At 40.6% G+C, this 23,008-nt stretch overlaps 1 protein-coding gene across 20 annotated transcripts in view; it reads left to right on the forward strand.

The window, feature by feature from the left end:
* The window catches only part of NRG1 (neuregulin 1), a 1,136,418-nt gene extending 1,131,513 nt beyond the window's left edge, over positions 1 to 4,905 (forward strand). For 15 of the 20 annotated variants that reach the window (XM_031935857.1, XM_031935858.1, XM_031935850.1 and 12 more), the window contains one exon: positions 677 to 4,905. In XM_031935857.1, coding sequence (XP_031791717.1) covers positions 677 to 1,331 — 655 coding nt within the window. In that variant the 3' untranslated portion in view covers positions 1,332 to 4,905. Of the gene's footprint in view, positions 1 to 146; positions 289 to 676 lie in introns of all 20 variants that reach the window. The other 5 variants (XM_023214593.3, XM_023214595.3, XM_031935855.1 and 2 more) reach the window with 1 other exon arrangement.
* Positions 4,906 to 23,008: the final 18,103 nt, after the last annotated feature.

Raw genomic sequence — 23,008 nt, forward strand, 5'->3', positions numbered from 1 at the left:
TGACTGTGTTTGTTGGACACTGGGATGGATAGTTCCAAATTGAATGTTAACTAGTTGCATTTCATGGAAAATATGAAAAGCACACAAATGTATGACACTGTTGTCAGGAATAAATCTAAGTTACTATGCTCTTTTTTTTTCATAAGACATAACCTTATAGCTGAGCTAAGGAGAAACAAGGCACACAGATCCAAATGCATGCAGATCCAGCTATCAGCAACTCATCTTAGATCTTCTTCCATTCCCCATTTGGGCTTCATTCTCTAAGACCCCTTGGCCTTTAGGAAGGTATAGTATTTAAGTAATACTTCTTTCCCTTCCAAATCCCTGAGCTTTGGTCCTTATATAAGCTGAGAGGTTTCCAGGACCTAATGCCTTCTTATCTTGGCTCATATGTCTTTATTTATAATTGTGATGAGACTGAAAATCCCAAAAGCTTTGATGAGCTAGGTAATTTAGCTGATCTTTGCATGCACTCCTGTGAGGAAACTCTTGGCTACCTAATTTTCGATCCCAAGGGTGTGGAATGTCCTAGCATAAATAATTGAGCAGTCTACAATGAATAGAAATTCTCTGTTCTCTGATGATATACTATTGTGAACTCTGTCCCCTTACCTTCCCTGCTATGTGCCTCTTATTGCACCACACTTATGCAGGGTATTCTGTGCTCACACAGGTATGTGTCAGCCATGACCACCCCGGCTCGTATGTCACCTGTAGATTTCCACACGCCAAGCTCCCCCAAATCACCCCCTTCGGAAATGTCTCCACCCGTGTCCAGCATGACGGTGTCCATGCCTTCCATGGCGGTCAGCCCCTTCGTGGAAGAAGAAAGACCTCTACTTCTCGTGACACCACCAAGGCTGCGGGAGAAGAAGTTTGACCATCACCCTCAGCAGTTCAGCTCCTTCCATCACAACCCCGCGCATGACAATAACAGCCTCCCCCCTAGCCCCTTGAGGATAGTGGAGGATGAGGAGTATGAAACGACCCAGGAGTACGAGCCAGCCCAAGAGCCTGTTAAGAAACTCGCCAATAGCCGGCGGGCCAAAAGAACCAAGCCCAATGGCCACATTGCTAACAGATTGGAAGTGGACAGCAATACAAGCTCCCAGAGCAGTAACTCAGAGAGCGAAACAGAAGATGAAAGAGTAGGTGAAGATACACCTTTCCTGGGCATACAGAACCCCCTGGCAGCCAGTCTTGAGGCAACACCTGCCTTCCGCCTGGCTGACAGCAGGACTAACCCAGCAGGCCGCTTCTCGACACAGGAAGAAATCCAGGCCAGGCTGTCTAGTGTAATTGCTAACCAAGACCCTATTGCTGTATAAAACCTAAATAAACACATAGATTCACCTGTAAAACTTTATTTTATATAATAAAGTATTCCACCTTAAATTAAACAATTTATTTTATTTTAGCAGTTCTGCAAATAGAAAACAGGAAAAAAAACTTTTATAAATTAAATATATGTATGTAAAAATGTGTTATGTGCCATATGTAGCAATTTTTTACAGTATTTCAAAACGAGAAAGATATCAATGGTGCCTTTATGTTATGTTATGTCAAGAGCAAGTTTTGTACAGTTACAGTGATTGCTTTTCCACAGTATTTCAGCAAAACCTCTCATAGATTCAGTTTTTGCTGGCTTCTTGTGCATTGCATTATGATGTTGACTGGATGTATGATTTGCAAGACTTGCAACTGTCCATCTGTTTGCTTGTAGTAGCACCCAATCAGTATGTCTTGTAATGGCACATCCATCCAGATACGCCTCTCTTGTGTATGAAGTTTTCTTTGCTTTCAGAATATGAAATGAGTTGTGTCTACTCTGCCAGCCAAAGGTTTGCCTCATTGGGCTCTGAGATAATAGTAGATCCAACAGCATGCTACTATTAAATACAGCAAGAAACCGCATTAAGTAATGTTAAATATTAGGAAGAAAGTAATACTGTGAAAAAAAAAAAAAACTATATTATTAATCAGAAGACAGCTTGCTCTTACTAAAAGGAGCTCTCATTTACTTTATTTGAATTTTTTTTTTCTCTTGATAAAAAGCAACAGTTTTAGGGATAGCTTAGAAAATGGGTTCTGGCTTGCTATCAGGGTTAATCTAACACCTTATGAGAGGATTCAATGTCACTTTCTCTCTGGGGGAATGATCCAGCAGCTTATCTAGTTGACGATCAAACCATGGCTGATAAAGGTGCAATCATTTCTGACTTGTAGTTTTCACTGATTTTGAAGCTAGTGATTGGTTGTGTCTTCTTGGCTCAAAAAGAGGCATATTATGGCACAAAAAGCCCAGCCCAGACAGCACATGCAGCATTTTGTCCGAAATACTTCCAGAGTCAAACGTGCCTGCTGTAATAGCGGTGACTTGTCATCATAGGGAAGTATTTCCATTGTAAAGTGTTCAGAAGGAGTGACTGTATAGGTGGAAAGAAGCTTGGTGACTCGGCTGAAATTTTAAAATGGGGATGACCACTCCTTTCTCCCCCTCTTTTTCTTTTATTCTTCCATGTTGCCTTGATCAGGTCATAACTGTGCCTGAACATTTTTATCAGGAATGGCCGATGTGTATGTGATTTGGGATCACAAGTAATGATTCATCAGGAAATGTCGATCCTGTTGGAAAGATTGCACCTTTACTTGTGGAAGTGACCCCCACCTGTGTCCTGACCTCTCCATTTACAGGCTCTCTCACCCATTTCCCCCACCTCCTTTCATGTTTGCTTTACTGTCATAAAGTAGGACTAAGACTGGCCTAAGCATTGCATGTTCTCTTGTGATGGTAAATCCAAAGGAAGGCCTATAAATATTAACACTTGAAATAACTGCTAATAAAGGAAAATGGAAGAAAAAAAATTATTTGAAACACAGAACCCATTTCATGGCCTGTCTGATACCTGTTAAATCAGGGCTGGAGCTTTACTTAGGTTTCACGTGGCCTCTTAGGAGCCATGGGACAAATGAGAAACAGGTTATCAGGGGGTTCATGGAGTCAGTGAGAGTAATTGCTTCTTTTTTGCGGGTGAACTAAATATATTTCTTCACCAAATCTTGATGTTAACAATTAAAAAGAAGAAATGACATGGAAGTAGGTCTCAGCAGAAAAATGCAGGCTGGGCATGAGTCATGTTATGCTCCCACATGCTCCTACAATCCACACAGATGCCTGTCTGCGGATTCTTGAAGTTACTGTTACTATTTAGTATCTCAAATTTTCCATCACTGTTCACATGCCACTTTGTCTGTGCTCAGTGGTATCCTCATTTGCTTTTTAACCTACACTGAGGAGCCTTTGCAAGTTGCACTGATTTTCCAATTTTGCAGAAATGAGTAAGCTCACGGCATGGAGAAGAAGACAGTCAGTCCAATGAAGTTCTCTAAATTATTTTAACATTGCCTTTGAAGGCCTTGACTCATCCTTAGCTATTTCAATAAAGAAATTCCTACCATGAATTTAAAACCCTAAAAATTCTGTTTAAAATTCTTTGGGCATTGGGGAACTCAGATGTCCCATTGTGGTAGAATTTTAAAAATAAATAGAAGTTTCTATTGAGAACCATGGGCAACATGTTTCTTACAATGAGAATTGCTATGTTTTTCAAATTGCAAATATATGTGAAAATTGAAGACAAGAGGAAATTGTATTTCCAACTTGACTCTGATCACTCACAGAGGTGGCCTATTATTATAGTTGGGACGTCCTTTGCACCCTTGATAAGAAAGACCAACTGACTGCTCAGCGCCACCTGCCATGGCCACTTGATTTGTGTTCAGAAGGGTATCTCTGTGATGCTTGTCACGTCACTCTCGACCACCTCTGTTAATAAATTCAGGCAGTGAAGTGGCAATCGGAGTGTGACCCTATGTTCCCAGCATATGGAAAGCTATCTTGGGTTTTAAGGTGGTAGAGATTGCCCAGGAGTTTGACAGCAACTTTGTTTCCTGGGTCGAAAATCGTATCCCACTGAGGTGTATGCAGTGGAGCATAATACATGCAAATACTTGCAAAACTCCTTTTGTTTTACCTAAGATTCACTTTCTGTCTTACTTTCCCTTCCTGCCTAGTATGACTTTTGCCCCCAAGAGTGCCTGGACAGCATTCTAGTTTCTAGACAGCATTCTAGTTTCTACAAAACGGTCCTCTGTGTGGGTGAATGTGTCCCAAACCTGCTATCTCTTCCTTGTTTCAGTGTGACTGTCTTGATAGAGGTGGAGTTTATCCAGGGTAACTTGCTCAGTAACTATTCCTTTTTATGGCCTGGGGTTAAAGGGCGCATGGCTCACATTGGTGAAAATAAGGAAGGCCTGGTCTTATCTTGTATTAATAATACTGGCTGCATTCCACCAGCCAAAGATTTCTATCTGCAAAGACCTATGAAACACTGAAGAGAAATGTAGGCAGAAGGAAATGGCCACATATCACAAGTTCTATTATATATTCTTTTGTAAATACATATTGTATATTACTTGGATGTTTTCTTATATCATTTACTGTTTTTATGAGTTAATGTCAGTTTTTACTCTCTCAACTTACTGTGTAACATTGTAAATAACATAATGTCCTTTATTATTTATATTTAAGCATCTAACATATAGAGTTGTTTCCATATAAGTTTAAGATAAATGTCAAAAATATATGTTCTTTTGTTTTTCTTTGCTTTAAAATTATGTATCTTTTCCTTTTCTTTTTTTTAAGAATAATTTATTGTTCAGGAGAAAGAATGTATATGTAACTGAAACTATCTGAAGAATGCACATTGAAGGCCGTGAGGTACTGATAAACTAAAGAATTTATTATTCAAAATACTAAGCAATAAGTAATTGTGATTTATTTAAAGTTTTGTCCATTTTCCATGAAAGACATACTGCAATAAAAATGCTACTCTGCGGAGACCTGGGAGTGTTGCTCAGCAGACTACAGCTTCAGTCTGTTAGACCAGCAACTTTCATCTCATTCCCATAGTTGTGCTAATTCAGGATTGTGTTCCATGGACCCCATGATCACCTTGTCTATCCGTTGCTTCTTGTCTGTCCATTGCCACACCACCTATTCTCGAATCATCTCCTCCCCACAATGCTGTTTATCACTTTCTTCCTCATTGAAGAGGCCACACAACCAGACAGTACTATGCTTCCTTTTTCCTCCATACACAATAGCAGAGAGAGAATATTCTAGAGCATGACTGCCTGGATCCCGGCTGTTGCTATGTTTTGTAGTGACAGTAAGAAACTCCTTCAGACTAAAGAAAATGACAACGTGCCGTTCAATCACGAAAGGCAACGAAAAATGCTTTCGTGGTTCAAATAGTCCAATGGCCCATAGTGGCCTAAAAGGCAGCCGGTTGAGACCTGGCCACGCTAAGCTTCCCTATAGCATCAGTTAATTGACTTTCCATTGGGCCCACAGTTTATAGATTCTCAATTTTAAAAGAAGAGAAGGCCAAGTTGGGTTCATTCCCCTTATTCTGTCAATAAAACAAATCAAACTCATGTCTATCTAACTGCTCAGGGAGGAGCCTTTGCATGAGAAAATTCTCATATTCTAAGACTGAGTCATAGAAATGAGGGTATTACTTTTCTTATTGCAATTAACCTAAACAAAAGCCATATTTTAACAAATAGATATTTGCATGGTACTTTTCACATATTTCAAACATTTCACTCATTATTCCAGGTAGGTTAAGAGCTTCTGAAGTATATGGAATAGAGGTCAGCATCCTTTGGGGTAAACAGTGGCCTCCTTTGGAGTTTGCGGGTAACCTGAGACTTCCCACCAACATCCACCTCCATCTATGTACCCAATTCCTATTACCTAGTTACAGCTCCTCGAGGAGCATTTCCAAACACTCTGTATGTCCAGGAAATTTAAATTGTAACTTTTAACTGAGCTAGTTTTTCCTATTTATATTAATAAATTTTCAAAAATGCTCGAAATCTTCACATTTTCAACAACTTTAGTTTTCATGCACATACAAACACATAGAGAGACAAAAATTCTAAACACTCTCCGAAAGCCACCACAGTCTTTCACTTGCTCTATAGTCATTTAGCCAACCAGCCACACAGAGAATATTTAAAACTTCAAGATTGAGACGTTATTGCTAGTTTTTGCTGAGGCTTTGTACCCAAATTGAACATGATTAGCAGTTATTGTAGTGATTTTGGTTAAAATTGTTTGGGATATAGTATTTGAGGTAGAAGCACATGTGTGAGGGAGGTGAGGTGGTTTGGAAAGAGTGAAGGCTCACGTGCAGCCAGATTGAATGTCTGGATAACTACTATAATTCTTCCTTCTTGGCTGAAACCATGTTCTCTCTTGATTTTCAAACCCAGGCTGGCTCTGGAAACAAGCAAACCTGAGTCTTTCTAACCTGAGTCTTCCCAATCATTAGATTTCTTTTCTGTCCTAACGATGAATGACAAAATGACTTGATGTTCACAATTTGGGGTTAAGTAAGGCAGGTGTGAATTCTAGAGACTCAAGATGCTGGAAGGAGTGGAAAGTTTCGATGAGTTTATATGAATCACTTTGCACTCTATGTCTGGCTTGTCCTCTTTGAAACTGATTTAATAAAATAAATGAATAGGAACTATTACTCCAGAAGATTAATTTGGCAGAAAATACCAATACTTTCAGTTTATGAAAGACAAAACTGTCTTGTTGCTGCAGGAAGCTGCAATATTCCTAACCTTTAAGGTTGTTGTTGAGCAGGGTGGCCATGCCCCCTCCCCTGCAAGTATCTTCAGGCTCCTGTTGACCTCCTGATGCTACAATTGTGGGTCTTCTCTGGGTAGTTATTGATTTTGAACTTTAATGTACTTCAAAACTTTATCCACCAGGGAAATAGGAAAAGAGTTTTGTTACCTGTAGGAAATCTATTGTGATCTACCTGAGCTTTTTAAAAACAGACCAGGAGAAGGAAATCAGTAATTTTTAAAGAAGAGACAGAGAATGGGAAAATAGTTTCATCCAGGATCTCTTTCTAACCCTTTCCCTTCAAACGAACTTATTGGAACAGAATTGGAAAGAAGAAAAGACATCTCTGCCCACCCCACAGGATGCCGAAAACGCTAAAGAATTACCTCTGTAGATTTAAACATCTTTAATGGCTTATGTATAGATTTGCTAATATAGAGAGAAATGAACTATTAAATAAAAATCACATTTTATGATATTTTTATGGCTTAAAACATCCTTTATCTCTTTGTTGTTCTCTTTACATGGTATGGTAAGTGATGAGGAAAATTTAGGCTCGGGAATGTTAAAATATTTCTTGGAGTTACACATCTAAGAGAGCTGCAGAACTGACACTTGTACCCAGGTTTTCTGACTGCAAATCCAGTTTCTTTCTATTGCGTTCTTCCCCTTTTCCTGCCTCAAGCAGAAACAGGTTTTAGTTTTCAACCTTTGTGTGTACAGTATGTTACATCTACAGCTAAGTTTCTTTTTAGAAGAATGTGAGTCCTTCTAGCTTTAGTTTACAGTGATTCCAGAAGCCAATTTGCTTGGCTTAGTGATTCTATGTACCTTTCCCTAAACTTAGCTTTCTAAGGAAATGAAGTGTAGCAGTAAGAATGAATTCACAATTTCGACATGTAGGTAGCATCCTAAAGTGAAAAGAGGAGGAACTTTGTGGTCAAAGCACTCTCCCACCACTTAGAAACTTACTGACTGTGACAGCTTCCTCCCCCAAGTTTCTTTCCTGATTTACAAAACTGTGATGTGATCAGGATTAAACCTGAATACGTGTGAGGAAGCTTGAAAGTGTCTAACACATAGCGACTATTCAAATGCCACCTTCTATATGCTCCTTCCCCTCCAGGTCCTTAAGTTTTGGAATCTAGCTTTCTCAGTTCCAAATGACCGGTCTATATTGCACAAATGGATCAAATAAACTTTATGTTATCGTTTCTCCAACATAGTGCCGGTGAGCAAATCCTTTTTAATAACAATTGTATGTTGAGAAACATATCACCAAACAACATTTAACTTTGTAGCTTTAATAAGTTCTTTAGGTTTGGGTTATGTTTTTGTTTTCTGAGACAGGGTCTTGATCTGTCACCCAGACTGGAGGGCAATGGTGCAATTATAGCTCACTGCAACCTCCAACTCCTAAGCTCAAGTGATCCTCCCACCTCAGCCTCTTGAGTAGCTGGGACTACAGGTGTGCTCCACCATGCCTAGCAATTTTTTTTTTTTTTTTTTTTTTTTTGGTAGGGACAAGGTCTTGCTACATTGCCAGGCTGGTCTTCAATTCCTGGCCTCAAGTGATCCTTCTGCCTCGGCCTCCCAGTGTTGGAATTACAGGCATGAGCCACCACCCGTGACTTTATGTGTTTGTTTTTTTGATGCCGTATAAGTTCAGCTTGCTTCTTATGCAGCCATACCATCTCATTTTTAGTAGCTTATTACGAGTGTTTTGTTATTAATATAATTTAACAGAAATTTACTAAACCATGACTCTGTAGAGTTGTAATAATACTACCTCCAAACATCATTGCAAACATCTAGAAGAATGAACAAAAATGATCCTAGATTGACAGTATATGTGTTTGTCTTAGTTTCTACCCAGGATGTTCAGACATATTCCATTTCTTTAAAAATATATATATGCCCGGTGCGGTGGCTCATGCCTGTAATCCCAGCACTTTGGGAGGCCAGGGCAGGCAAATCACCTGAGGTCAGGAGTTTGAGACTGGCCTGACCAACATGGCGAAACATCGTTCTCTACTAAAATTACAAAAATTAGCCAGGCATGGTGGCTAACGCCTGTAATCCCAGCTACTCAGGAGGCTGAGGCAGGAGAATCACTTGAACCTGGGAGGCAGAGGTTGCAGTGAGTCGAGATCATGCCATTGCACTCCAGCCTGAGTGACAAGAGTGAAACTCTGTCTCAAAAAAAAAAAAAAAAAATATATATATATATATATATATATATACACATATATATATATAATCCCACCAAAAGTCTGCAGAGTGACCGAATTAGAGGAGTCTGGTTTTAGATTAAATTCTAAATGTGAGAAACCACATAGCTCCCACTTCCTCTTCACTCTTGACTCCGTGCATAAAACAGGATTTTTTTCTCATCCTGGGTATGAAGCAATTAATAATTTATGGATGTAGCCTATTTGGATTCAATCCCTTAAAGCTTCATACTACAGCCAAGGTGGGAGTGACTTAGTCTCTGATATCAATCATCAGGCTTGTAATATAGGCTTTGTCAATGGCAGGAGAGTTGAATATAACTTTCCATTCCTTATTCTTCATTTAAATAAAAAACTTTAGCTCATCATAAAAATAATTCATGAGGACATTTTATTATTTTTGATATTAAAGAAATAATATCCTAGATGTAAACTTTGCACATTTCTAATTATTATCATGAGTTGAGCTAATACTTGTCTTCTAGTCCCTAGACGATGATTCTTTTTTGCCTTACTGGAGGAATCCTTGTCTTGAAGTGAGATGCTTCAACAGTAGAGGACTTCTAGTTTCTCCCAGTTGAGGCTAAAGTAAACTTTTCATCTTCTTCAGAGGAAGGGGCTTCCTTGATTTGTACTTTTGCAGCTCCTCAGTTAACAACACAATTTTATCTTGGATCCCAAGTTCTCTTCACCATTGAGAATAAGGAAGAGAGAAAATGCTGTGCATGACAGTCACCTACTCCAAGCTCCCCAACCCCTTGTAACCAGGTATCTTCCAATAATGAGATGATTCTGCCCTCACTCAAGAGTCTCCCTTACAAAGATTCCATCCTCCCTTTACTTTTTTTTCTGCAAAACAAGGCCTCCTTTAGTACCTCCTTATTTTAAAACCCTTATCTTCCCAGCTCTTCCCTTCACTGATACCTCTGATTTCAAAGGCTCTGAAGTCCTAATACCACAAAACTTACTGTGAACAGAAATTCAGTCAGAAATTATTGGGGTTAGAAAGAATTTAGAGAAATTGTATTGAACTGGAAAGTCCTCTTTGATTAGTGGTGGCCCTTTAGAAAGTTCTAAGGCACAGTCCCATGGTGTTTCATCTTTTCCATGATTTGCTTGACCAAAAATTTCTCTTTCACAACACGAAAATATGCTAATCCACCACACGTTTTGGATTCTGCTCTGTTTGCCTGAGGTGTTAGATCTCTAGCCAGGACTGTGAAGGGAAGGAACTTGAATCCTCCCTGTTGAGCTATTAGTGCAGGGTCAATGAGATGAAGGGTTTCACTCAGGGTCAAAATCATGTCAGTTATCAAGCAAAGGAGCAACTAAGGGGAAACATCTCCTCATCTGGTTAGTGGAGCCACATGCCACCCACTGATCAAGCCAGACCTGAGCAATATTCTAGATTTCTCCCTGCACATCTAATTGGTGACAGTCGTGATTGTACCACTGATAGGTCAAACAAGTTCACCCCCTCCTTCACAACCTCACTACTTCAGCTCTTGTTTATGCTCTTATCATCATCTGTCACTGGGTTCCATATGCCTCCTGACTCATCTTCTTCCTTTCACTCACCTGGACCATCCTTCACATCATACTAGAAGACTCTGTCTAACTTGCAGACCTTATTGTGTCAATCTCCTGGTTATGGCCCCTCCATGGCTCCCCACCTGACATAGGAGGCCCTTCACAGTCTGGCTTCCATCAATCATAACTTGTCTCCAGCCTTCATTCTTCATTCTGATCTTACTGTTTTCTAGTTCCCAAATACACCACACCAGTGTTTATGAAACGCTAGTCCTTGGCATATGAACTTTATGGTTATTGACATATTCATGTACCACCTGTATTAGTTTTTGCATACTGTTTATTTTTAATTGACTACATTTTTAACTACAATAAAGTAATTTCAACTAAAACTTTGTATCAATGCTGTGAATGGAAAACTGCTATCAGTTGCCATTAATAAAAATAAAACTGTAAAAATAAATATAATAAAAATGAAACAAAGTTATTAAGTTCTAACCAGATACTGTTGCCTGCTCAAAGTTCTGAGCAGTAAGCCTGTTCTGTGTTTGACACAAAGGGAGTTCAGAAAGTATTAGAGAGATAGAAAATATTTTTGGGAAGCACAGAAATATTTATTCCGAGTTAGCTGGGATTGACAGGGAGTTGATAGGGCAGTTATTTCTATGGTTTTGTTCAATGTTATTTAATGCTTGATCCTAGAATCATCCCACATACAACATTCAGTCACCTGCATATCTCAGGAAGCGCAATATTGTGCTTGCTACGTATCCCTGCCCTTGTTCTGTTTTACTGGAGCTCCCTTCTCCATTCATCCTCCTGACAAACTTCTTTCACCCTTTCTCTGTATAAAGAGAGTTTCCTTCTCTGGGAATCCTTCCATGACTATTTCCAAGTTTCCAGACCTTGAGTGTTCCTCAATTGCTATCTCATAGCATGCCATATACTCTCCAACCCAGCATTTTCCATCTGTCTCAGAACTTGTAGTTAACTGCAACTCCTCCCTCAGCAGCCCATCCATTCATTGAGGACAGACAAAGACACTGTCTTATCTGTGTATGCCCAGTGCCTAAGACAGTGCCTGGAATATGGTAGATGCTGGACATCTAGAGAATATATCCCTGGCAGCGAGAGACTCAAGGTATTTACATAGGTTGGGAAGCACATGAGGAATCTCGGTGATCAGAGTCGCCTTTGAAGCAAAAACCAAGAAAAGCATAACCTGTAAATTGTTACAACAAAATCAGAAACACAGGAGTAGAACCAAGCTTGCTAAGTCATGGTCAAAAACACCATAGGTCAGAGTTCAAGGAATGAAGACTTCAAAGTTTAATGCGTGAGTACTAAATGTACCTTTACGCTTGTCTTGGCTCCCTCTCCACCCAAGAACCCAAGCTTAAAATTAACCCTTCATTTCTATTTTTCCTCCTTCCCTCCCACATCTTCTCAAAGTCTCGAAAATAAAGCCCTTTAATTGAGCATCCTTCACTAGGTCAGTTTTTTTCTCAACTTTTATTTTAGATTTAGAGGATACGTGTGCAGGTTTGTTTACATGGGTATATTGTGTGATGCTGAGGTTTGGGCTACAAATGATCCCATCCCTAGGTAGTGAACATAATACCCAACAGATAGTTTTTCAACCCTTTCACCTCCTAGTAGTCCCCAGGGCCTATTGTTCCCATTTTATGTCCTTGAGTACCCAATGTTTAGTTCCCACTTATAAGTGAAAACATGCAGTATTTGGCTTTCTGTTCCTGTGTTAATGCCCTTAGGATAATGGCCTCCAGCTACATCTATGTTGCTTCAAAGGACATGATTTTGTTCTTTTTTAAATAGCTGTGTAGTATTCCATGGTATATATGTACCACATTTAGTTCAGCCTTATAAAGAAGATTTCCTTATTGACCATAGCATTAAACCCCACCTAAGTGCTCAGTCCTTTGAAGAGGTACAAAGATATCCTTGCATAGAACAAGCCCACAAGTTTTCCAAATGTGTAGGTTGAGTAAAACATATGAAATGAACATGCTGTATAAATCAGTGAGATATGTATTTGTTATTCTGAATAGAATGCTGATTTGCAAGACTAAGTGTTCAAGGATATTCTAGGTAATTCCACTTCTTAGGTAGGCACAGTATAACTATTTGCAAGGGAAAGGAAGGACACCTAATATTACCACAGAAAACTTCTTTTCCCAATAGGTTTCCAGTCTGCAAATGTAGTCTTCTTTATTGATTGAAAAAATCTGTCAAATTGTCAACCTAAAAGTAAGGTTTTTTGTTTATTGGTTTACCCAGTGATTCTAAGGCTAACTCCAAATTCAGTTACCCGAAGATTAAAAGAATATAGCCATGTGGTTTTTTTAAGCTTTCCTGTCCAATATACAAGCCCAGTTTGCTACCTGCATATCAATGGAATTTTATGCAACTTTCAACTTTAAAGATAATTGGATAGGAAGTACCTACGGAGCTTTTTGAAACTTTCAGGGAAACGGCATGTGCCTGGCATGGAGTTGATCATACCTGCAACCCCTGCCAATCTGTGCTTGTCAGACACAGAGTTAGTCTCCTAGGCTGCCTATTCAGTGATGCCTGAAGGTGCCCACACCTGGCATAGCAGATAGCCTATTGCTCATGACCTCCTAACTTCCCCAAACCTAATGTGCAGCAGGTTGATAACCAGGTTGATAGTGTTAAGCTTTGCGTTACCACCTAAATCTCATCTTGAATTGTAAGTCCCAGGTGTTGAGGTAGAGACCTGAAAGGAAGAAATTGGATTATGGGGGCGGGGGCAGTTTCCCTCAGGCTGTTCTCATAGTAGTGAGTGAATTCTCATGAAATCTGATGGTTTTATAAGGGGCTCTCCTCCCTTCACTCCTCACTCCACTGTCCTCCCACCTTGTGGAGTAGGTGGTGTTTACTTCCCCTTCTACCATGATTGTATATTCCCTGACATCTTCCCCAGCCACGTGGAATGGTGAGTCAATTAGACCTCTTTCCTTTATAAATTACCCAGTCTCCAGTCGTTCTTTAGCCCAGTGTGAGAATGAATTAATGCAGTGACTTGGTACTGCAGAGAGTGGGGTACTGCTATAAAGATACTTGAAAAGGTGTAAGCAACTTCAGAACAGGGTAATGGGCAGAGGTTGAAACAGTTTGGCGGACTCAGAAGAAGACATGTGGGGAAAGCTTAGAACTTCCTAGAGACTTGTAGAATGGTTTTGGTGAAAATGCTGATAGTGGTATGTGCCTGGCAAGGTGTCATAGCCCCAGCAGTAGGAAGTGGTTGACTCGTGGGTTGGTAGAAAGAATTTACCAACAACAGTATAGGATTGAAAAAGGAAAGTTTATTAGAAAGGAAGAACACTACAAAAGGGTGCAGCGGAGCACCTCACTGAGAGGACTGAGCATACCACGGTGGATTTTTCCTTGGGAGCATTTATGGACCTTAAGGTGTCAGCTTAGGTTTGTGAAATGAGTTTTGGCATGGCATTCCAGAGATGCAGAGAAATTTTAATTATTATACTCGTCAAAATTGAAAGAGGCCTGGAACCAGATGCCAACTTTAGATACTAAGAAGTTTAATTACTCTTATTTTTCTAGATAAGGAGTTTTGCCTCCAGATGGTCTGTTTGATAGCCACCAGGTGGTCTTTGCTCCCCTTTAAATTCCTCAGACAAGGAGTTTTTGTCTCCGGGGCTTGTTCAATGGTCACCAGGTGATTTTGCTCTCCTCATTTTCCCTCTGACGAATATTTTGGTCAAATCTTTGACCCTTTATATTCCCCCATGCCTCGTGTCTACCTGCTGCCTATTGGGGTCTCAAGAAAGGGAAAACACCATAGTGAAGAGGGGCATCGAGTCTGTCTGGCTACCTCCTGCTGAAAGGGGAGCATTAAAGGGATAGGTTGCGTTTTTCCCTTTCTTGTTCTCTGTCACGAAAGGAATGAAGGGTCATGAAAAACTTGTTCAAGGGTGGCAGATAGGGAGAAACTAAATTCCATCAAGAGTTCCCATGTAAATGGAAGTTACTGTTGTAGGCTGGTATTGGGATGGCATAGTCACCTGGCGGTGGAATCTCTGTATTCTGGAAGATACAAACTTAGTAAAAGATTAAAAAGGTAGGGACCAAATATTAAAAGGATGACAAGGAATGGAAGATGTCAAGTGATTTTTGGAAACCAATCAGTAACAGGTTTGATCCACTCTTGGTTACTTTGGGAAAGTGTGTGTAACCATCTGGCTTGTTTGAAAATGTCTTGGACATCAGTCTCCACTACTCCAAACACATTCACGTAGGTGCAACAGATTTTGTTGATGACAGCACAGTCTCCTCCTCATTCAGCTAGGAGGTAATCCAGAGGCTGTCTATTATCAAAAACCATTCCTGCTAGTGAGTCTAAAGACTTTTGTATCACTGATATACTTGCGCCCGTTTTTGCTAAGGCTATCTCAAGGGAGGCGGTAAGCTCTCATAGTATGATTTTATGGTTAGTAAAACCTGCACAAGGGGCAAGAGTTGCAATAGTTTCTACAATTCCCGCCACAATAAGTTCTAGGCCCCTTTGTCCTCTTGAATGAAATTCTGAGTCGGAAGTTACGTTCAGGACAGCGATTTAGGTGGGAGCTATTGTTCCCAGAGTACAATCACCATAATGAAGAGAATGATCAAGGTGGGTGATATGGTTAGCCTTTGTGTCCCCACCCACATTTCATCTTGAATTGTAATCCCCGGGTGTTTAGGGAGAGACCTGGTAAGGAGCGATTGGATTATGGGAACAGTTTTCCCCATGCTATTCTCATGATAGTGAGTGAGTTTTCATGAGATCTGATGGTTTTATAAGGGGCTCTTCCACCTTGGCTGGCCACCTGCCTCCTCGAGAACAAGGTGCCTTGCTTTCCCTTTCACCATGATTGTAAGTTTCCTGAGGCCTCCCCAGACATGCAAAACTGTGAGTCAAATTAAACCTTTTTCCTTTATGAATTATCCAGTCTCTGATAGTTCTTTATAGCAGTGTGAGAACGAACTAATATGCAGGTACTGAAATACAAACAACCCAGGGACTTGTACATGGTTAAACCTATAAAGCCAGAACATCTGTGCTCCAAGGCCAGGTCAGTGGTTTATTTATCTTATAAACTCACAGTCCAAGAGATAGAGAAATCCTGTCTCTACAAAAAATTTAAAAATTAGCCAGCCATGGCGTTGTGCATTTGTGGTCCAAGCCACTCAGGAGGCTGAAATGGGAGAATTACTTGAGCCCGGGAGGTAGAAGCTGCAGCGAACCATGATCACATCACTTCACTCTGGCCTGGGCAACAGAGTGAGACCCTGCCTCAAAAAACAAACATAAGATTCAGAATAAACCACTTAGATGAGTATAACTCTTTCCTTTGAATTCACAAATCGAGAATGTAAAATGATTGAGCTTGTCCACAATCACTCAGCCAATAAAATGAAGACCTGAAGAGGAGCTGACAGCTCTTCAGCCTTTATTAGGCCATATGGCTAGCCATTCTTTAAAGGCCCTGAAGAAAATGCAGAGAGTAGTAACCTGCTGCTCTTTCTTGCTGATACTCATGTGTCAGTGTTCCATGTTGGAAGCTGATGAACATTGTGCAGCTTTCTCTAGAATTTGCCTATGTTATGGTAAAAGGAAAATATGGTATAAAGAACATGAGCTCTGAGATCAGTGAGATCTAGGCTTACATCCTTCCTCTTTCACTTGGACAGTTTGGGCAAATTTACATCCTTGAGCTTCAGATTCATCGTCAGGTTTACATTTGATCGTTTTTCTAGGCAAGCTTGAGTACAGAGCAATGCCATATAGTAGGTGCTCAATAAATACCCTGTCCTCCCTTGGGGCAATTTTCTTGTGTAGGAACACTAGCTTGTCTGGCAAAGAGAAAGGGATAGGCACTGTTCCCGAACTTAGCAGCCTCGTTGATTATGGCAGGTCCTGCTCTTCGTGCAGAAAGCTCCCCTGGGGAAGCCAGGCAAGAATGTGTGTCATCAGGAAGCTGGGGTCCAGGCTCTGCTGCCAGGATGGAGGCCCATTTTGTTCCCCCTGCTACATCAAAACATAAGAGTACAAACTTACTCACAACTGAGTTAGCCCAGTAGAACAGGTGTTTCGTTTTCCTTGAGAAGAAAACAATTTTACGAATTCAGAAATGGAAATGATAGTTTGCTCCATCCAATTAGCAGGAGCTAATTTAGATTTCAAGGTCATTGTGTACGGGGGGTCCTCCTCCTTCATGTGCCTAGCACTTTGGCTATACTCCCTCCCTGCGTCTGTGACTCAGCATTCATGCCTGCACCGTAAACAATTACGATTTCCATTTTAGGATTTCGTCTCCTGGTGCTGTGCTACAGTCCCCATTTTTAGGAAATTGGTGCTTGGCAAACGATGAAAAGTTTCACAGAACATGAAGGTTATGGCACAGTTTTCTCCTGCCTTATGGCTTAATTTAATTAGATATTCTGTAATAGCTCTGCAGCAGAATTGTGCTGCAGAATGGGCTCCATTTTACCCTATGGCAACTGCAGGAGCAGAGCAACTAGGAGATATGCTAGATGACTCATCAGCTGATGGAAAATGCAGTGAAACCTTTGCCTTTTCAACAGGATCAGGCAAGGTGACTGAGAAAGTATCCCTGGGAATAGACACCTGGTAACTCAGCATCTACAAGATCATTTTAAAACATGCTTACAGTAAAGTAATCAGCAAAACCACTGTCTGACCTTGAAATTATTCTGTGGTTGCTGGACCTTGAAGACACTGATGGAGGCAGCTAAGTCCAGCTGTCTGGGACTTTGATCAACTATGTCTGCCCTACTCAGTGTAGCCAAGACCTCCGTTAGAGCAGGTTCTCTAGGGCAAGAGGTGCAAGCAGAGAAGTCAGGAGACCAAGATGCTCTTTCTTATTCTGGCAGATACCAAGTTACCTCATGCCTTTGCAGGCTTTCAGCCGTGAGCAAATTCTGTTATTTATTATCTTTACTGGGGATGCTCAGCTTCACAGATTTTGTTTCTCAAACCTGAAAAAAAAAAAAAAAAAATCGAGGCCCCAAAGTCACAGAATGTTTTGGCGGCTATGTTCAGACTTGATAGAAAGGCATCCCCATGGGGTCGTAGCTTTTGTCTGGTTCCGTTTAATTTGCTATCTTCAGAAAGGGAAGATGGAGAGATAACTGGTTGGGTGGGGCTGTGTGATGGAGATTTTCTGTTAAGATGGAAATGAGGGGAGCTTTAGGTAAGTGACAGATGACTTCCTAAGAGACTGCATGTAACTAGTCATCCCAGTTAGGAACAAGGTTGCAATCTAAGACACAAGTGACAGGTGGCCTAGGAGGCAATGCTCACCTGTATTCCCTTGCAAGGTTGTAAAGGGGACCACTCTGTGTTACTGCTCATAGCCATGGCTACACTGTCTGCCTGTTAGATGTTTAAGAATTAATCTCCAGCATTTTCCTGCAGCCCTTCCAAAATGGATCCTTCAAGAAGATTCATGCAAACCTCATTCCTTTACTCAAAGCTCATTCTTTAATTCAACAAACTTACACTGAGTCTGTGTAATAGGCACAACACTGGACTAAGTGTTGGTGATGCAAAGAGTAAAATGTATCTTATTTAATTCATCTAATCCTTCTAAGAGAACACATTCTAGTGCTGGAGACTGACACATAAACTACAGCAATGTGTTCTGGATACTGACACATAAACTACAGCTGAGGAGGTTATGCTTCAGTGAAAAGAACAAAGATTTAGAATCCTTAGTCCTGTGTTTATTACCGACTTCACCCCATAGGTGCATGTGAACCTAACCTTGACATATTACTAAACATCTTGGAACCTAGTTTATGTACCTATAAGAGTTGAATATTCTTAAAAGAATATTGTGATGGTTAGGATATATAAATATATGTATCAGTGTATATATATAATGATCATATCATATATATATCACATATATAGGATTATGAAGGTTATGGCACAATTTTCTACTGGCTTGAGGCTTAATTTAATTAGATATTCTGTAATAGCTCAGCAGAATTATACTGCAGATATATATATCTTATATATATCCTATATGTATATAAAATATTAGGTTGGTGCAAAAGTAATCACAGTGAAACTGGCCATGTGAATATATATAACAGAGCAATTGCTCAGTTAATAGTTTTAATGAGAATTTAAAGGTCCAGTGATGATAATATCACAAAGTGCCACCAGAGCACAGAAGAGGCAACTACTGTCTGAGATTTATAATTTAGCTAGGTTTGAAAAGAATTGTTGCTCACCCAACCAAGAATGGGGTAAATTATTTTTCATGAGAAGATACCCAGAGAAGTGGAAGAGCAGGGTCTTTGCAAGTAGGTGTGGTGGTAAGTAGAGTTAGAAGTGGATTCAAATATAGGGCTGATGTAGCTACCTGGGACTAAATTTTGGAGTAAGTTCATTGTGTCCACCCTGGAGGCAATTAATAAGCAAGGTGACATGTTCAGAAATGGAATTTATAAAATTGATTCTGGAGACCAGGATGCTAAGGCAATGGAGTAGACAGGGAGTGGGAGAGAGCAAGATGGAATTTAGAAGGTGAAGGTAATGTTGTACATGAGTGGTGATGGCCTGAATCTAATATGGATTCATAGCAAAGAAAATGGAGAGTAGAAAATGGAGTGGGGAGGAATTTATGAGGTGGAGAGAAAGCCCTGATGACTAAGTGGACGTGTGGTGTGAGGTGGTAGAGGATCCAAGGATGTCATTGAGCCTGGGCTTTGGAAAGGTTGCCAACATCTATTCTAAGAAATTGGACAAAACACTCTTCACCCACTTATAGAAACCCAAGAGGTAGGGACTGAGACAAGCCCAACACCTTATTAATTGGCTCAGTCAGATCCTGATGGTAGCTGTGGGCTATTCATGTTGTACTGTGCTAGCATGGCATGCATATCATCACCTAATCTTTAGAGCAATGCTATGAAACAGGTATCATTCTCATACTATAGATAAGGAAACTGAGGCTCAGCTGTGTTAGGAATCTTGCCTAATTGCATACAACCAGCAACCCTTGGAGCTGGAAATCAACCAAGATTTGCCTGATACCAAAGGCCCTGATCTTCACCACTTCCCTCTATCTGTTCCTCTTATGGAGATGTCTACCACGTAGGACTCATAAAGAGGATCACCTCTTTAAGTGAAGATCATGCCTCTCCACCATCGCAGATGACTTCCCCTGGTGTAACATGGGAGAACAAATTCTGACTGAAGCCAGGTTGTCTCTCTCTCTTTTTTAAATTACTTATTTTTAATTTTTGTGAATACATAGTAGGTGTATATATTTTTCTTTTAAGTTATTTTTAATAGCAACATTTGACTTAGGGATAAAACTCACTCTGTCCCCATTATCTGTATTCATTTGTTCACTCATTCACCAGCCACCATCAGTCGGTAGCATTCCACCAGTGCTCTCTGCTCTCCTGGCACTGTGCCAGGCTCTGTGTCCACTGTTTCAAGATTTATTTTTTTTTTAATTTTTATTTATATATTTTTGAGACAGACTCATGCTATTGCCCAGACTGGAGTACAGTGGTATGATATCAGTTCACTGCAACCTCCACCTCCCAGGTTCCAGTGACTCTCATGCCTCAGCCTCCCAAGTAGCTGGGACTACAGGTGTTTGCCACCACACCAGGCTAATTTTTTGTATTTTTAGTAGATACAGGGTTTTCCTACCTTGGCCAGGTTGGTCTTGAACTCCTGGCCTCAAGTGATCTGTCTCCCAAAGTGCTGAGATTATAGGTGTGAACCACCACACCCAGCTTGAAGATTTCTAAGATGCTTCTGGAAACTTCCCCTGCTGACTGTCCTCATCTTACCATCTTTTATGGAAAAAAGCATTTCTCTCTTGGTATTCTGAGAGTTCATAGAGGAATGAAGCCTCCTTTCCATGTTCCTCCATTTCTGACATTGCTGGAAATGTTGCAGGTTTTTTGCGTGTTTGTTTGTTTGTTTTTGTTTTTGTTTTTGTTTTTGTTTTGACAGTGTTTCACTCTTCTTGCCCAGGCTGGAGTGCAATGGCATGATCTCGGCTCATGGCAACCTCCACCTCCTGGGTTCAACCTATTCTCCTGCCTCAGCCTCCCAAGTAGCTGGGATTACAGGCATGTGCTGCCATGCCTGGCTAATTGTATATTTTTAGTAGAGACGGGGTTTCTCCATGTTGGTCAGGCTGGTCTCAAACTCCAAGCCTCAGGTGATCTGCCCACCTCAGCCTCCCAAAGTGCCGGAATTACAGGCATGAGCCACCATGATCGGTAGGTCACTTTCAACTGAACATTTGAGGAGCTGTGTTGACACATGTCCTACCCATCAGTCTTCAGAGAAAATAAGGTTTTAATCTCAATCCAGCCTTCACAGGGAGTGGTAAACCCTCCACATCAGGGAGGACCAGGTTGGCCTGCCAGTGGGTTAGGATGCTTCAGGTGTGACTGTTTCATCTGTGGAATATGGTGGTTTGCAGAATAAGTGCTACTGGATAATTCTGGTCACCCAGATACTCATGCCTACTTTGCAAATTAGGTTTACTCCCAAGGTGAGTATACTAATGGAAAGCAGTTTGTACTGCTATCAAAATACAGTCACTACTCCAGACAACAGGGTAAGCCTGACCGTCATGAATGAAAATCACAGATCTCAGAGTTGAAGATCAGAGGGTAGCTAAAACTTTCTTCACTATAAATTGATAGAATTTTTCTACAAAGATCAAATCATTGCTTTTCTCATAGGTTTTCAAATTATCTATTGCAGCCTGCACCACATTATATTATATTCACATTTGTGGCTGACTTCCAGCTAGTTGTGAGCTCATAGATTTTAGAGATTATGCTGGGTTCACCTTTAGCCCTAATGCTTAGCACTATGCTTGGAACTTAGAGGATCTTAATAAATATCATTCAGAGCTACTACTTTATTTATCATTGTCAACAGGGAAGATCATAGGGCTCTACAGAAAAAAAACAAAACAAACTCTTAATTCATTCAAGGTTCTTCTCTGTACTAGTCTTAACCAAGATGAATGGTAAAAGAATATGTTTGCAGCAGGGTGGAGTGGAGAATTTTATAAATGAAGATGGATTATAATATTATGATATTATTCTTTTATTACGTATCTATCATAAAAGAAAATAATTTTACTAAAGAATAATCTTTGGTCCTTTCAATTAATGTAATGGAGACTCTCAATTTAGCTGGAAGAAAGATTCAGTCTTGCCTGGGCACGTCTCTGGAATTGGTGGGAGCAGCTGCCAGAGGCTGTTTGCATATGGATTGAAGGTCCTCTTGGGAGAGTTCTCCTTCTGAAGGAAGAAGTTGCCTGGCAACAAGAGTTTGACCCATGGAGACAGCCTTACCCAACAGAGGAGCAAGGAAGCCTGACTACTGTGTGATGTCTGTCACCTAGATCCCTCTCCCAGCAGGATGACAATTTATACCTAGGTGCTATAGAGAGTAGAGAGTTTGAATGTACAAAGTGGGGGAAAATAAACTTGCATTACTAATCTTTTTTAAAAGAGTGGAGTACAATGCCATGCTTCAGGATCTATGTGATAAACTGAAACCTAAATAGAAGGGAAGCATCCCTGTTCTTCTGTTTTTTTGTTTTTTGTTTTTTTTGTTAACTAGAAAACAGTTTGGGTATGGTAATGTCACCAAAGCATTCATGAGAATGCATGGCAAAGCAGCAACAGTACCAGGAGGAAGACTTTGAAGCCCAGTGGAGCGTGAAGAATACACCTCTGTAGGATGTGATAGTATCCAGATGATACTCATTGGAACACGGATACACCTAGAATAGAGTAGCAGACAGAGTGACAAAGTGATACTCAGCAGAGGACTGAGGGGGAACAGTTGCACCCAGTGGAACAGTGAGTGGATGGAAAATAATGGTACTAGGGGGTGGATGTGAAGCAGCATCATTGCCTGGGATAATATCTGAGGTTCGTGGTCTCAATCCAAGAAGATTGAGGACACGGACACACACAGGGAGTGAGTTTAGAAGCTGAGGTTTAATAGGCAAAAGAAAGAGAAAGGAAAACAGCTCTCTCTCTAGAGAGAGAGAGAGACGGAGAGAGAGAGAGAGAGAGAGCCACCCCAATGGGAATCCCAGCCTGCCTACTGAATGCACCAGATTTTTTTTTTTTTTTTTTTTAATACTTTAAGTTCTAGGGTACATGTGCATAACGTTCAGGTTTGTTACATATGTATACTTGTGCCATGTTGGTGTGCTGCACCCATCAACTCGTTAGCACCCATCAATTCATCATTTATATCAGGTATAACTCCCCAATGCAATCCCTCCCCCCTCCCCCCTCCCCATGATAGGCCCCAGTGTGTGATGTTCCCCTTCCCGAGTCCAAGTGAGCTCATTGTTCAGTTCCCACCTATGAGTGAGAACATGCGGTGTTTGGTTTTCTCTTCTTGTGATAGTTTGCTAAGAATGATGGTTTCCAGCTGCATCCATGTCCCTACAAAGGA

This window comes from Piliocolobus tephrosceles, chromosome 7, assembly GCF_002776525.5.
Source record: "Piliocolobus tephrosceles isolate RC106 chromosome 7, ASM277652v3, whole genome shotgun sequence".
In the NCBI taxonomy this organism is placed as follows: Eukaryota; Metazoa; Chordata; class Mammalia; order Primates; family Cercopithecidae; genus Piliocolobus; species Piliocolobus tephrosceles.